At 36.5% G+C, this 15050-nt stretch overlaps 1 protein-coding gene across 1 annotated transcript in view; it reads right to left on the reverse strand.

The window, feature by feature from the left end:
- The window catches only part of LOC124639102 (heparan-sulfate 6-O-sulfotransferase 2), a 55911-nt gene that overhangs the window by 8713 nt on the left and 32148 nt on the right, over positions 1-15050 (reverse strand). The window contains exons 4-6 of the mRNA XM_047176335.1: positions 9557-9682; positions 7575-7657; positions 4145-4389 (exon numbers count right to left, since the gene is read on the reverse strand). Coding sequence (XP_047032291.1) covers positions 4145-4389; positions 7575-7657; positions 9557-9682 — 454 coding nt within the window. The remainder of the gene's footprint in view (positions 1-4144; positions 4390-7574; positions 7658-9556; positions 9683-15050) is intronic.

Raw genomic sequence — 15050 nt, forward strand, 5'->3', positions numbered from 1 at the left:
TGCACTTCGGATAGACATTAGTGTTGGAGTTTTTCATTTTACCTACATTTATAGTTCGGCCATTCAGAGAATGCGTTCCTGACACGTCGCGATTGAACTGACGACGTAACTTTGCAATGGCGTTGCAGTTACGATAAAAATATTTTTGCTGGTTGTTTACCGTTTTAACAATTGAGGAGCATTAAAACAACATTATTATATCAATAATCAATGAATGTTATAATTTTGTGCCAAACTGAGTGTCAAATAACTTGGTAAACAATATTTTTCTAAATCTATACTGCGCTATTACAAGGTTATGTCAGCGGTTTATATTTTGTAGTGCTGTGCTAAAAATAACAGGCAAGTATCGTAATCTGTTCTTATACAGTTATAATATAAAATAATACGTTTTGATTTTCTTTTTAAGAATTGGAAAATAATGGACTATAAGACTTAATTATAACGTTTATGAAATATAAAAATAAAACTATGACCAAACCGCATTTTTATACTTAGATTAAAAATGGTAACCCCAAATGGCGTTATGGGCCGCCATTTTGTGACGCTAAAACAGTCGTCCGTTGTCGTTTCGTGCGCATAGACCACGTTTTTCAAGTGTTTTCGATCTGTTTTTATTTGATTACCCGGCTTTTGTTAGACCGAGATATCAGGATTGATTCTGTTATTGATAATAATATAATTATACATGTAGGCGAAGATGATGATGAAGACACCACCTCCTCAAGCAAATCGGAGTCTGATTAATATTCTGTTCGCACATTCAATTCAATGTACTTGTAACAAAGAATAAATAAAACAATTTTATTATATGAATATTACCTTTTTTTGGTTTCCACTTAAATAACTAAAATATAAAACAAATGATTCCGCCAATTTAAAACGAAAATAATCTTAAAATAACGAACTCAGTGTTATGTTGTGCCCATCACTAGTCGTGACTAACTGATAGGTGTCAGGAACGCATTCTCTGAACGGCCGAAGTATAGTTCACTGAAGCGAGAAACGTTGTGAAGTAACACGAAAAGATGTCACTATTCGACGCAAGATTAAAGTGAATAAAATCGATGACATTACAGTAATAGAACAAAAGGGTTAAGAAATACTCATTTATATTCAGAAGAGTATTATAAATTTTGTATCTTAGATGGCATTTTTTCGAAGCCAGGGAATAAATTGTGTCAATTTCTTTTAGCGACTGGGTTGGAAAATAAGGGGCACATTGTAATCTTATTATGGGTGTAACTGATACAGACGTATAGTAAGTTCAACTCAGTCGTGCGCGCGGCCCTATGTGTGGGTAACCCTTGTACATATACAGTGACTTTGTGTGCGTGACAAGAGGTACAGTCGGGTACAAATACAGTTATTTAGGTGTTGTATACGGCTGTTTAAAGTACAGTTATTACGTAATTTAGTTTATTTATTTATAATGATTCTGTATCGCTACTTGAAAAATCAAATGATGAATTTTCGGATTCGCTACTTTCACCAATGTTAATTATAAATTTTGACTCCATGTCAAAATGTCTATAGTATTCTTCTTTTTTCTTTTGTACATGTCGACAAGTATTACCCAACATCCCTTCATCAATTTGACTTAAACGTTCATTTATGAGTTTCATTATTTCCGTCTTATTTTGGTCGACATTATGCGAAGCAATATATTTTTTTAAAATTCCCCACACATTTTGTTTCCATTATTATACTAAATTATAGGTCTTTTACATTCTTAGTCCACACATTTATTTATTGTCCGCGTACCCCGAGCTAGAAAATATGTAAGGAGTATTTAATTCATCTTAGATATTTCACTTCATTTATTTCTTAGATACTGTCAATGTCAATTTGAAAAGCCGTATGAGAAAATAATGATAAACTGTAAAATGTAATAATAAAAAGCTTTGAATGTTGTTTCATTTTTTTGAAACGCTACCTGACTCCTTAAAACATTTTCTCCGTGAAGAACTAGACATTTTCGTAAACGACTGTACCCATAACAAAAAGCGATGAGAACACGTCATGCTCGGACGACGTCACTGTCACACGAATGAAAGTTGTATATTTACAAGCCGACGCACACATAGGGCCGCGCGCAAATCTGAGTTGAACTATCTATAACTAACCGTATTGTAGATACTATAGTCTACAAATAAAATATTGTTATTTCTATCTCATCCAAGTAAGAAAATGATACACCTACTGTTCAAAATGTATGTGCAAACTAAACTGCTGTTAAAACTGCGAGGAAGCAACTACTAGTGTTAGGTAAATTATTCATTAAAACGTGAGCAAATTTCTTCAGAATTCTGAAGATAGACTGCTGAGGTAACTGCGTCGGGTGAAGGCAAGCTAAATAATCAATGAGGTAAGTGCGATCTCTCGTAAGACAAGACGCCAGCCTCTGAATTGCAATTTTAAGCCTACGGCAGGTAAGTGGAAAACGAACTTAGTTTGCCTACATTAGGCAAATTCTACATGCATGATGTTCATTTCGCAGTTATATTTAGGCCTTCTATCGCTCATTTGCTTATCAGCTCGATATATGTACCTATAATCTTATCTCCTCCAATTTTAAACAAATGACAATCGTATTTAAAAGTAATTGTCTAGTGACCGATATTGAGAAGCTTCAAGATAAGTTATCACATCAATTCAAAATAAATTATTCAAATATTACTTTAAAAACTGAAACCCAAAACTGAAAATTTATTTCACCAAATCCGTCGTTATCTAATCCTGGAGACATTTCGTCGTAGTAACTAAAGCTTTAAATGCTTTTAGAAGTGTAAAGCAAACATTGAAAAAATCCTATTGGATTTATAGATTGTGATTATCGATACGCAGATATCTGTATTGGACAAGGTAGCGCGAAATGTAGCAATTAGTTATCGAACAGTCGCACTGGCAGTTAATGTGATTGCATGTACTGATAACTTCTATTTCGTGCACTGTTATAATTGCTTTAGTACAATTCGGCTATTGTGGCTTCCTGTGTTCTGTTTTTTTATTACAGACAGTTTTTTGGTAAATAAAAAGATCCAGTTACAACTAGTTTAATTTTGCCCTCCTAGAGGCACCGATCGTCTCATCATCTGCTTAGCTTTTCCTAACAATGTTGGGGTCGGCTTCCAAATCGTTTCGCGTGGAGCGACTGCCTATCTGATCTCCTCAATCTAGTTACCTGGGGAACACGATGCTCCTTAGTAAGACTAGTTATAAGACTCTCCGAATAAATCTAGCGGGTAAAATGAGAACTAGCGGAACACAGCTTTGCAAATGGATTACCATTTTCATCGTAAACTAAAGCAAAGGACAATGGGCACTTTGTATGGGATTTGGTACCCGCTCCAACAGTAACATATGATATATCATTAGAAAGGTATTTACGTGAACAATAATAAAAACTATGGGGCTTGCCTCAATTAGCTGTCCGATCCGAGTGACGATAAAAATTGAATCGACATAGCAACAAGTATGTCATCCATATAGGCAAAATCATTAAGAGGCATATGTCGTCAGTGTAATAATTTTAAACTAAGTTAATATACATCTTACATTGTTTGAGATACACTCTATTATAATCTAAAGATTGTAATAGTCTATGGAGTCTTACTACGGAAACACAATCGCCATCTGATTTGACAAAAGTTCAAAACATTTCTATTCATCTTTTTTTAAGAAGAAATTCTTCATTTTCTCAGCACCTCTTGAGGAGCAAGATTGAGTCGTAATATGTACTATGTAAACATCGTCTTCTGACTTTTCAACTTTAATTGATTGTAGATACTTAAAGACTTTCATCAAATAAATAAGCTAGTTCTGCGTGAACTGCAAAGGTTTTGCACAGTCTTTATTTAAAGCAGTGGGCAAGCAAACATTCTAAGAAGGCCAAATTCCTGTTTTTTTATTACTTTACCAGTTTTTATTCAATACAGTTGGATTCAAGAACTACATCTACATTGATGATTTTTGAACATTATACATTCTATTATATAGTCGATGTCACGCGAAATGGACAAAGATTTGGGACTAGTCGTCATAGTAAACATTTTTTGCCTTGCCAAGACCTACGCAATGGTACTAAAATCAACACTGTTGGACAGGGTACCAAAACGCCCATCGTCCTTTTACAAAGGCTTACCTTCTGAAACTCCGTGAGGCCGAAGTACGCCATAGCAGCGAGGTTCCTCTTAGCAGACGCGAGGAGTACCCTGTCAGTCTCCGCGGTCCGATGCTTTAGGGTCCCGTTGTAGCAGCCGACGAGCGCCAAGTCAGCTAACATGCGAGTTTGCCGGTTGTTCGCCAGGTTCCAAGGACAGGACATGAACTCCTCCAGGGTAACACCGCGCCAGGAGTCACCGGTGTAACATGCTGGCACTTCGGTTGCTGTAGAACAAGAGATCATTTTAAATGTCTGATTTATTTGGCAAGAAATATTATAAACTGTTGTGGTATGGCGAATGTGTCACCATATGGCGTACTTCTGATAGGTCTTTATAATTTATGTCTTAATTCGTAGGCGCTCATTAAATAATATCTGCGTGTGATTTATGAGCGACATATTTAAAGGTGAGTGGGACTATTCATAGGTAGACATCACAGCCTAGCGTAATAATAACGATATATGTCTAATTATAAATAAATTGTTACCCACAACGCCTTGGTTAGCTTGAAATCTTAATATATTTTTAAGATAACAAATAAAAATCTCTCAAGGATGATTGAAGAACAACGGGCATCAAAAATATAGTAGCTTATAATAAAAACTCCAAACATAAAAACTTAGTTCAAAATTACTAACATCAACAACTGTTCGAAGATACCTAAGTTAATAGAAACATTTCTTTTCTGAAAGCTTTCACGAACTTAATATATCAAAAATAACGATACTGTTATACAAAAGAGGAAACAAAATGGCTGCCTACGAATTCCCGCACGCGACACCACATTTTTATTGTTTATCATTTTTAATTAATGTTAATGCTTAGAGCTGATGTTTTAATTCTTACAGAATCGAACGCAGTCACGCATATCTGCTTTCCCTGAGCACAACATATAACGATAAACAAATAAGAAAAGAAGTATAATAATGTGTTTTATTTTTCATTTAATTGTAAAGAAATTCAGATTTAGCTGGTGATTCGATATTAATTTTAATTAAACATCTGAACTCGCACATCGGTTTTATTAATTAGTTTTCGCTTTATTATAAGGCCAAACAAAAAGTACCTAATTACATCAGAATTATATTAATTTAAGTGTACTTTCATGACTTTGTGTTTTCAAGAAAGCCTTATAATCCTGTGTAGATGGGTACAATTTAACTGAAGATAGCATTCCGGCAAATTAGACTTAAATCTTTAAAATAATCTTTAACGCGGGAGAGAAACTGCGTGAAACAGCTTAGGTTTATCAGAATTCAGACAACAATTCACCTATTCCATCCACAATATAAGTATGCTGACTTAGAAATAACTATAAATAAAGAAAAAGAAGATATGTGCATACATATATATACTCGTAAGAAATCCTTTTTATCGTCTCCAAGGTGAAGCTATAACGAGTTCGTCCTGAAATCTCACGATCTATAAAACAAATGGCTGACACCTTCATATTTTCCATACATATTAGTATCAGCAAGAATATAAGGTTATATTGCAGAAGAATTGTATATGCGTGACTGAGTATATTGTGTCTTTCGGAGTATTTTTTTTTTTTCGTTATAAAAATGTTCTTTTTAAAGAAAAGAATGGCTTTATTATAAAGGCACGATTGAAACCAATTTACTATTGATATGAAAATGGAAAAAAAGAAGCAAAGAACTTTATTATTTCACGCCAATTAAAATACAAATACCTAATAAAACTTATTACTAGACGTTTAACAAAACATTTATTTGAATGACCCGGTTCCATTGTATAACTTGTACAACACTAGTTAAAGTGTAACTTAACCCTCGGTTTCCTTGACCACAAATCCCACATTTCAGCGGGTTCAACTTTCCTGATCTTTGCTCCCAATTTGACCTGAAGTTGCGCGTTCCGAAACTAATAAATTACAACTGAACCAACAAGCCCGACTTACTCAGTGTTGACACAGCTAAAAATCCTTTTCAACGTATTACAGTGTGAAGATACGGAAAAGTAATTAAAAAATATTCCTGTGTAACGTGTTAGCCAAGCAAGGGTAATGAAAGTTTACTAAGAGATTTTTTCAATAAACGTGTTCAAACAAGCCTTGGAGATCAAAAGGAGCACAGCCATATGGATCCCACTAATATAGGCAATATTTATAGAAAAATGAGACGTGTTTGTTTAAAGATATGGACTATTTTACACGAACGCGGAAACGAATATCTTCAGTGGAGAAAATACACACTCGTCGAGAACTTCCTTCTTTTGAAATTGGTTATTAAAGTGTTTTCGAGTTGGTTCAACCTTTTCGGAACCGGAATACGAATTGAGCCTTATTGGAGTGCTATATATACAATAAATATTTCTGCTGCTTCTGCGCTTAAAATAACTTTAACTGATCGATCACTGATTGCTGCTATGTTGAAGGCCTAATACTGATTATGATTAAGTTCAATTTTATCATAGGTACTTAATGCCAGTGGACGGTAATTGCCTATTTCTTGACAGATCGCCGTAACGATAAAATAGATTATAAACGGTTAAAATCTTATGATAGGAACATGATCAATGTAATAATACGTTTAATTTAATGCAGGACATGGCTGGTCATAAACTGGTGTAATTTATAGGTGACTACAATATTACACGTGGTGAGGCCAACATGCAATATAAGCGGTCATACGGACATTCATGACTTGACGAATGATTTAGTATAATATGTTTATTAAATAAACACTGAGTGGATGTCAATGAATAATCAAATAATTTAAATTTAAGTATTGGTTTCATTTAAATAACAAATAATATTAATATTTAGCTGCTTGTTTGTAGTGATAAATGCATATTAGCGTCACGCGATCGACACACGCTCGTTTTTTCCGAAAGGTGATGTTTATCTGCCAAACAGACTAACGAGACAGCCCTAAAAGAGATGCAAAAAAACTTTATTTTACTGAAACGGCGAGATTTCAATGATAGTAGCATTTAGAACATCAAAGGGCCAAGGTATCATCATAAATAGATATTAATAAACGAGGCACGAGGTAACGCCTTAGCCGTGACGCATCGTCACTTACTCATCTTAGGAACGTGGGTGCGCAGGAGTCAACTAACTGTCTGCACATCGGCCGTTCGTCCTGATTTATTGAAATGACCTTTCATTGTAGAGCTCTTACACCAATAAAATTAATATAGGATATGTCTTGTGCCTTGTTGAAACCAATAATTTTTCAATTCTGAAAGCATTATTTTATCGGCCTTTGTGTCCCAATTAGGTCCTCTTTATCCTCTATCCTATTTCTTTATTAAACGATGGAAACCTCTGGACCTTCCAGGAAAGGTCAATCTGGCACACATCCCTGTTTGTTTACTGATCATTCCATTCCACATGCTGCTAGCTTTCTACTCGTAGAAATGAAAATTGAAATTATTACTGACCTGTAGCAGTTCTTCCCTGGCACCAATGCCGAGAACCCTTCCAGGTGGCACCGCGTTTCACATGTCTGTACTCCGACAAGTACCTGGACAACACCATATTTGTACATAAGTATTTATGCAAAGGTAATGGATAGAATGGAATAGAGCGTAATAACCACCATTACAAACCTACCAGCCTTGTTCTGCCACCAAGAAACAGGCGACCTTAGGGCACTATGCAAACTACACAGACCATATTCAAATGATATTAAAATTCATGCCAGATTCGCCACCTGACAGATAAATTGAGAAAATTACACTAAATTATTCCTTATTCCAGGGGAGTAATTTATGCCTACTGGCAATTCCAATAAACTCTTTAGAACGCAACGTGTACTACTTTACATTTGATTTCTGAATTCCTTCCGAACGTGAAAATCCATACCCGGAATTTTCGGTACGGGGTTTTCCGTACATTCGTACAGTGGAATTGGAAATACAGTTTTCTGATACTGTTTCCAATTCAGAAAAGCAAGTTTAAATGAAAGTCATTTTAACAGTTATACAATGCGAATGAGAATGTACATTATTTGGAATCCGGAATCTATGTGGAACGTTCAGAACTTGTACTAATAAAGAAACATGATAAAACCTACTCAATTCCCAGTCTAGTAAAAATATCATTTATTTTTTCTGCGTGTAAGGAATAAAAATATTGTCCAATGATGTGAGCGCGTAGGTAGGTACTAAACGAAAAAATTGACGAGGGTCGGTGACAGCTTTCGAACACAGCTTATTATCAAGCTTGCTAAATTACGACCCACGGGGAACTAGCATTTAATGGGCCATGTCACTTCCCTTATACTTGTTCGTATATTTTCATTATGTATGGGCGTTCAATCGATCAAATTGTACCATTTATTTTATGCAATTAGGGGAAAGATCGAATCCAGTTTATTTTTGTGACATTGTCATGGCAAGTGCTTACATATGCGATATGGGATTTATGTGCGTACATATTTTTTGCCGATCTTCAGCTATTTTTTATTCAGATAGCTATTGCTGAATAAACAAGTTACTTTTTTCTATCAAGATATAAAGATAGAGTTAAGTGTGTACACGTAAATAAATAAGTGAGTATGCCAAATTGATCCACTTTTGTTGCGCGCACAAGAGAATACCATCACGCAATCATGAATATTCTAACGAGTGATAAAACGATTTTCACTAAGCGATTACGACAACGTACATCAGTGTAATATAATGTTTTATTCAAATTCTTGTGCGTGTCATGAGAAGTTTTTTCAAGCACAACTTCAAACACATTTCTTTTTCCATTAAAAAGCTTTATGAAAATGACTGCGCTGTTTCCCCACGGAACTTACGCTTCAAAAACATTTGGTACAGCGAATATTCTAAAAATCTAAGCAAAGAACGAAATCACAGGGGAACGTTAGCGGAAAATTTAGTGTTTTACATTAAACGCAATTACACCGTACAGCAGCTTTAAGTAAAATATATGCTATTAAAGGCTGCACATAAGCAAGTAAAGTGTAATTAAGTAAACTGAACCGGGCTATGTGGAACATTATTCGCAGCTTTAAGCTAGCACCGTGAACCGATCCAATTTAAGGCTACGCGTTCAACAGTAATGTAATTATGAGAATAGGATCAAGCGCACTGCGCTCTATTTACTGCTTCTACTGCTATCTAAGTATAGGGACGCATAAAATTGAGTCTAAGCTTAAGTAATCATAATTCTATATGCTTTTAACTTTTTTAATCATAGCACAGTTTTATTTTGCGTTAGCAACATGGATATAAAAATAAAAATCTTTGATCTTGCATTAAGTAACGTATGTTTATAATCCAAATCAAAATCAATTCGTTTTTTGTTCGCAGTTCACATCGTTCGACAGGATTTTACCATAGCAACAAATAAACGGGATTGGCAAAAAGACTTGTAGGACAATCACATTAGCTATGTGAGTCGTAAAGCTCACCTGGAGACAGGTTCCCTCAGCAACGTTATGTAGAAATACCGTCGATGCACGGCGGAACCTTCGTGTCTATCCAGTTCTCCGCCCACGCACGCAGTGAGCTCCGTGAAGTCCGCGTGCAGACCGCATCTGTTGACAAATGATATGAATAAAGATAATTTTTTTTAGACAATCCAAGCAGAAAACAATCAACATAAAAAATTATGATCAGACGAATTAGGAACCCCTCGCTTACAAATGACTATCAAACATAACACCTTCTTTCTATATCTCGTATAATCTCTAGTGTAGGTTCTGGTCTTCTTAACAAATTATTTTAAAGCAACAATGTTTAAGTATAATTTTATGCACAGAACTTCTATAAAACTTCAAACGCGAACCTCAGAAGTCTGAGAATGCTCAACTTGGCAAGTTTCTTATTAGAGTTGCTTGAATAGTCAAACAAGTAAACTGTGTTTTAGATGTACGTTTAACTGTTGTTTATTCTGTTAGTTTGAGTGAGATAATAAACGAAAATAAAAATATAAGTACCAGTTAATATTACCTACGTGATACGTAGAACGTCGGCTTTACATTTATTTAGACGGCTATGTAACAGGGCCCTAATGAAAACATGGCTAGACGCGCTCTTGGCGTCGTCGTAAAGAAGCAACATAGTTCAGTAAAAACTTCATTGTTTCAAAGTTGCCTTAAAAGGTCGAGTCGCAGCATCTCAGCAAAGTGGAGATCAAAAGGTCGCTTTTAAAATAAGCTCAGAGTGCCGCCGATGGAAAATAAAATAGTCGGGAAATATTTCACGTTGGAATATAATGGTGAGGGCGACAGCACACAATGTTCGCTGAAGAGCTGCGTGAAGCGAAGCATGAAGTCACAGATAGGTCGGCGACGACCACGCTCACTGCTCCCGATAGTCGATAGCCGCAACGGAATTGAATCCCTGGCTTCCCAATAATTCTCACGCTCCTATCTCGTTAACCTCACTTAGTATTCCTAATCCCCGTGTTCATATTCTATTGAACAGATTAACCTGTTATGCATCGAGGCATTAATTATTTTGATTAACAACAACAACGCGGTGTTGGCAAGCCGAACGCTGGCGTTCCGCTCGATAATATTGGATAATCGGTATTAGGGGCGCCGCGTTCGCGTGTAATTGACATCAAACGATCTCCGCATGTATGCAGATCATGATACCGATAGCTCTGATACATTGTTATACAACGCCATGTAAATGTTGTTTGTCTGCTTAACCAGTGTAATGAAACAACACGGATAAAAATTCGATTTGCATGTGTTTAGTATAGTTATCCGTAGAAGGAAGAGGTTTACCTTCAGACGGCTTGGCGGCGCGGCGAGGGTTTATAGCAAACGTGCGTTTAATCAAGATACACGGACTCGGAGCCGTGGACTCGTGGCTGGCAAGCGTCCACACCGCTCTTGTCGATACAGCTCTGTTTATTAGTCGCGGTTTATAATACTGTCATTCTCATTTCACGCCCCTTTGTACAGTGATTCGTTGTAAATTACGCAAGAATTAATAGCTAATAATTACTCCCATTCAGTTGCAATAATAGACCAAGATCTAGTAGCAATTAGTGTATGAATATTATGTATTATGTGTGCAAATTGGTTTTTCATGAATATGTCCATTGCAACGTGACGGTTTATGCAAACATAAAGGAAACGATTAGGTATGATGGTGTCGAGCCACTTATGTTGTTTACCTAGTCGTGTTTGCTCACAAATGTTTTTCTTCTTTCTGGCAAAATGCCACAACGCCACGTTTAACATTCAAACATTTTTTGGGCTCATTATCGTGAAGATTTTGAAATAAAATAAATAACCATTAATAAGCATTAAATCTTCATCAGCAGACTGTAAAATGTGGGATTTGGTATTTGTATCGCTGTGTAGAATGCGAAACGTAGCGATCGTTTATCGTAATAAACGTGTTACATGTTTGTTACGAAATACAATAGTTGTTTTCGTGAAACAGTAGATAGTACTTTTATGAAATTGTGTTAGGATAAAGTGCGCAACGTAGCAAAAGCTCGGAGCTCTTACGTACAAATATGACGCGCTATCAGCGCTTGTGGAGCGCATCGCAGCGACATGTTGACAAATGTTATTGACCATTAGCTAGTAGTACAGGCAAAGTGTGACGATAACGGCTCCCGTAGGATATTCGAGCGCGGATTGGCAATACGCCACTTCCCTGTGAACATGCACGCGCCGAGCTCGCAGCGGTTCATTCACCGACTGAATGCCAACAGCACACCACTCGCCGCCGAGCGACGCCATGCCACGCGCTGAATTAGCTAACACATTACGACAATACTGCCAACCTTCCCAAATATATTACAGCCGTTACACATTATCTCGTTGCCGATCTAAATTCCGGACACAAAAATGTTGCGTTAGAACGTATCTTGTTTCTAAAAACCAATATCGTGTTTGCTGCGGGCTGTGCAGACTAAACAATGCTTTTTATTAACCTCCCAATCATCGTAAAATAGCTTAAACGTGCCCCGCATTAACGTAAATCAAAGAAACACGTTCATTATTTATTGAACAAAAGCATTAGGGTCCTAAAGATCGATCGATACCAGCATCGTCAGACCGACTACTAAAGATAGCAAGCAGTATATCATTAGTTTTTTTCAAAAGCGCATCGTTTCTGCTTTGTCTCATTTCAAATAAGTATTCGCTGAAAATTGGTGTTCAGTATGACGTCACCGGGCTATTTGAGCTCATGTCAGGCATGAATAAATTTCACATTAAATAGACAGCTATTTTTCATTTGATATTTTAAAACGGTGTTTAGAGAACAAAAATAACAATTATTCACGCTTTGTGACAGAACAGAATAAATTCATTTTAAAAGCAGTGCTGCGATAATGTGCACAAGAAAAATGTAGAATGATAACTTAAAATTAGTTAAACTTATAATATGTTGAATATGGCTATAAATACAGCATACGAGTAGAATTTGACGTCTACGTTGAGATCCTGAAATAATTAGAGGTGCGATCATTTCATAATGGTTGGAAATGTAAGTATCTGAGCGCAAGTCGGTCTTTCAGTGGCGCGACAAAGACTAATGAGATTTGCTTCCGACAGCATGAAAGACAAAGCTGGTAAAAAGCTCGGAGCGGCCGCGCTCTGCAACTAACAAAAGCTATATTGCTAGTTATAGCATTTTTCCACGCGTGTTGGATTGCGAAACCAACCACAAACTTTGTTTTCAATTTTCTTCTTTCGTATACAGAAATGAAGCCAGTGAAACTGCTCCTATCTAAGCACAGTTGTTGTGGAAATAAAATGTTTTTGCTTTGTGTGCGATACTGAAAAGGATACCAACTATGTTTATAAGGATAACTTTATGTATAAGGATATATTCAAGTGGATTATGTAGTTTGTCACAGTTTAAGAAAGAGATACTCTTCGTGTCGAAGAAAACTTGGAAGTTGACGTGGCAACAGCTGCGCTAGGCAAACATTCGATAAAAAAATAATGGAGAATCTTATATTGAACTATGTATTTATAAATAAGTAAGCGCCGCTCAACGTGGCCTTATTAAATGTTTAATGCTATAAAGTACATTATAATTGTCTGTCCCATGTTATAATTAAACATAAACCCTCTAAAAGTCCTGCTTTCGATTCTGCTTAAACTCCCTCCTTTAAACCCCAAAAAGGTTTAATAGAACAGAAGAAGCGACACAGCGAATATAAAATCAAAAACAACAAAGACACGTCTGACACAAGCCTCTAACGCAAAGGTAGTTACCGGCTTTGTATTTAAGGCAAACATAATCTCGTAATCCGCACAAGCGCAGCCCACGAAGCCGAAACCACTACCAAAAATACTCGCAGTGTTTCAATGAGCCCTCCTCTCTGTTACAAATAAAACTCATTTCGACTCCCAGCGATGATTGATTTATTTGCCCTCATTTGTTTACTCACGACTGTTTTCCTACCATTCATGTTTGAAAACGACCTTCTGAATACTGTATTAGTATAGTATATTTACTTAGATCCATTAAAACATTCCCTAATGACAAGTTAATCGAGAACCTATAGTGAAGCCACAGAGGTATAGACTAATTTGATGGCCAGAAAGGATTCCGTCGACCTTCAGGCGTATTAACGCGGTTTCGACATGAGGAGGAAATTACATCTCTTTTTATTTGTTCCCGTCCTCGCTCTGTCTAATGAAAACCTTCATTGCGGTAATCCTCACATCTAGGGGATTACTCAGTGTAAGTCACTAATTGCCACGTCTCTGATATACGTATAAGGAAAGTGGTTTATATTGCGAGCATGTTTTAAAAAGAATAACGAAAACTAATTTTAGAAGATGTTTTTAGTTTCTTAAAATAAACACACAACTGTTGCAAACAAAACACATAATAATTTATGGCTTACAGATTTAACGCCCAAAAACGCAACTGGAATTTATATTTATATACCACGTAAATATCTATGTAGATGTTTAAGCGTTAATTTCACACGTCATCGCAGCTAGTAATATATTAGGGGTGCGAATCACGAGTGGCCCATAACTTACCATGTTCGTCTAGGTATGAAATAAATTAGGTGTTGTAATATAACTGTTCGTGCAATATGTTGGGAGCATCTGAGTTATTGCTTAATAAGCGATAAAGTATCTATCTGTCGCTGCAAATGCGTTATTTGCTATTTGCGAACTTTAGACCTAAACCGTAACTGCGATACTGCGAAGTGTGGAACGTGGGTTGGGAGTTCTTTTATAAGCAAATCATTTCCATTATATTTTTAAAACAACAAGATAGTTTTACTTGGCATAACAAAGGACTGATAAAAAACGTTAAAAGAACGAGCAAGAAAACGCACACGCCTGCAAGTGTTGCAACACCTAAGATACAATGTTATTGAAGTGATATTATTTACACAGAGGCGCGGCTTTCTTCGAGTGCCGATAAGAAGCATCAGCCGGAAACGCTCAGGCATTATCCGGATAATCCTCACAAGTCGGCCGACAGGACCACGCTAACTCCTTTGTCGAATACACCCCCCGACAAACAACCATCAAATAGGATTGCGACGTGACGAAAATAACGTAATACCTACCACCTCACTACGACTTCACGACTACTGAAGCGATTAAATTTTATTGTGCCACATCCACTACGTAATTTGACCACTATAATGTCGTAAAAATTACAGGAAAAGTGTGCGTACATAAATTAACATGAGCTAAACAGTTACCACAGAGCCGATAACCGCTATAAAATTTACGACGCACGTACAAAAATAGCAAACTGTAGTGCGTGGCGAATTAGTGTTTAGTGCTGTGCGTTGTTACATGTCTGCGGCAGCTAGGCTTGCGTTAATGAGCTTTGTAAACATGTCTGGCGCGTTAAAAAGTGTACTATAAAACCTATTGTCTGTAGCGTTACGTTCGTTACGCATAACGCATACCTGTCGATGGAGCACGACAAAAATAACCAGCCGAA

Source organism: Helicoverpa zea, chromosome 2 (assembly GCF_022581195.2).
Source record: "Helicoverpa zea isolate HzStark_Cry1AcR chromosome 2, ilHelZeax1.1, whole genome shotgun sequence".
NCBI lineage: Eukaryota > Metazoa > Arthropoda > Insecta > Lepidoptera > Noctuidae > Helicoverpa > Helicoverpa zea.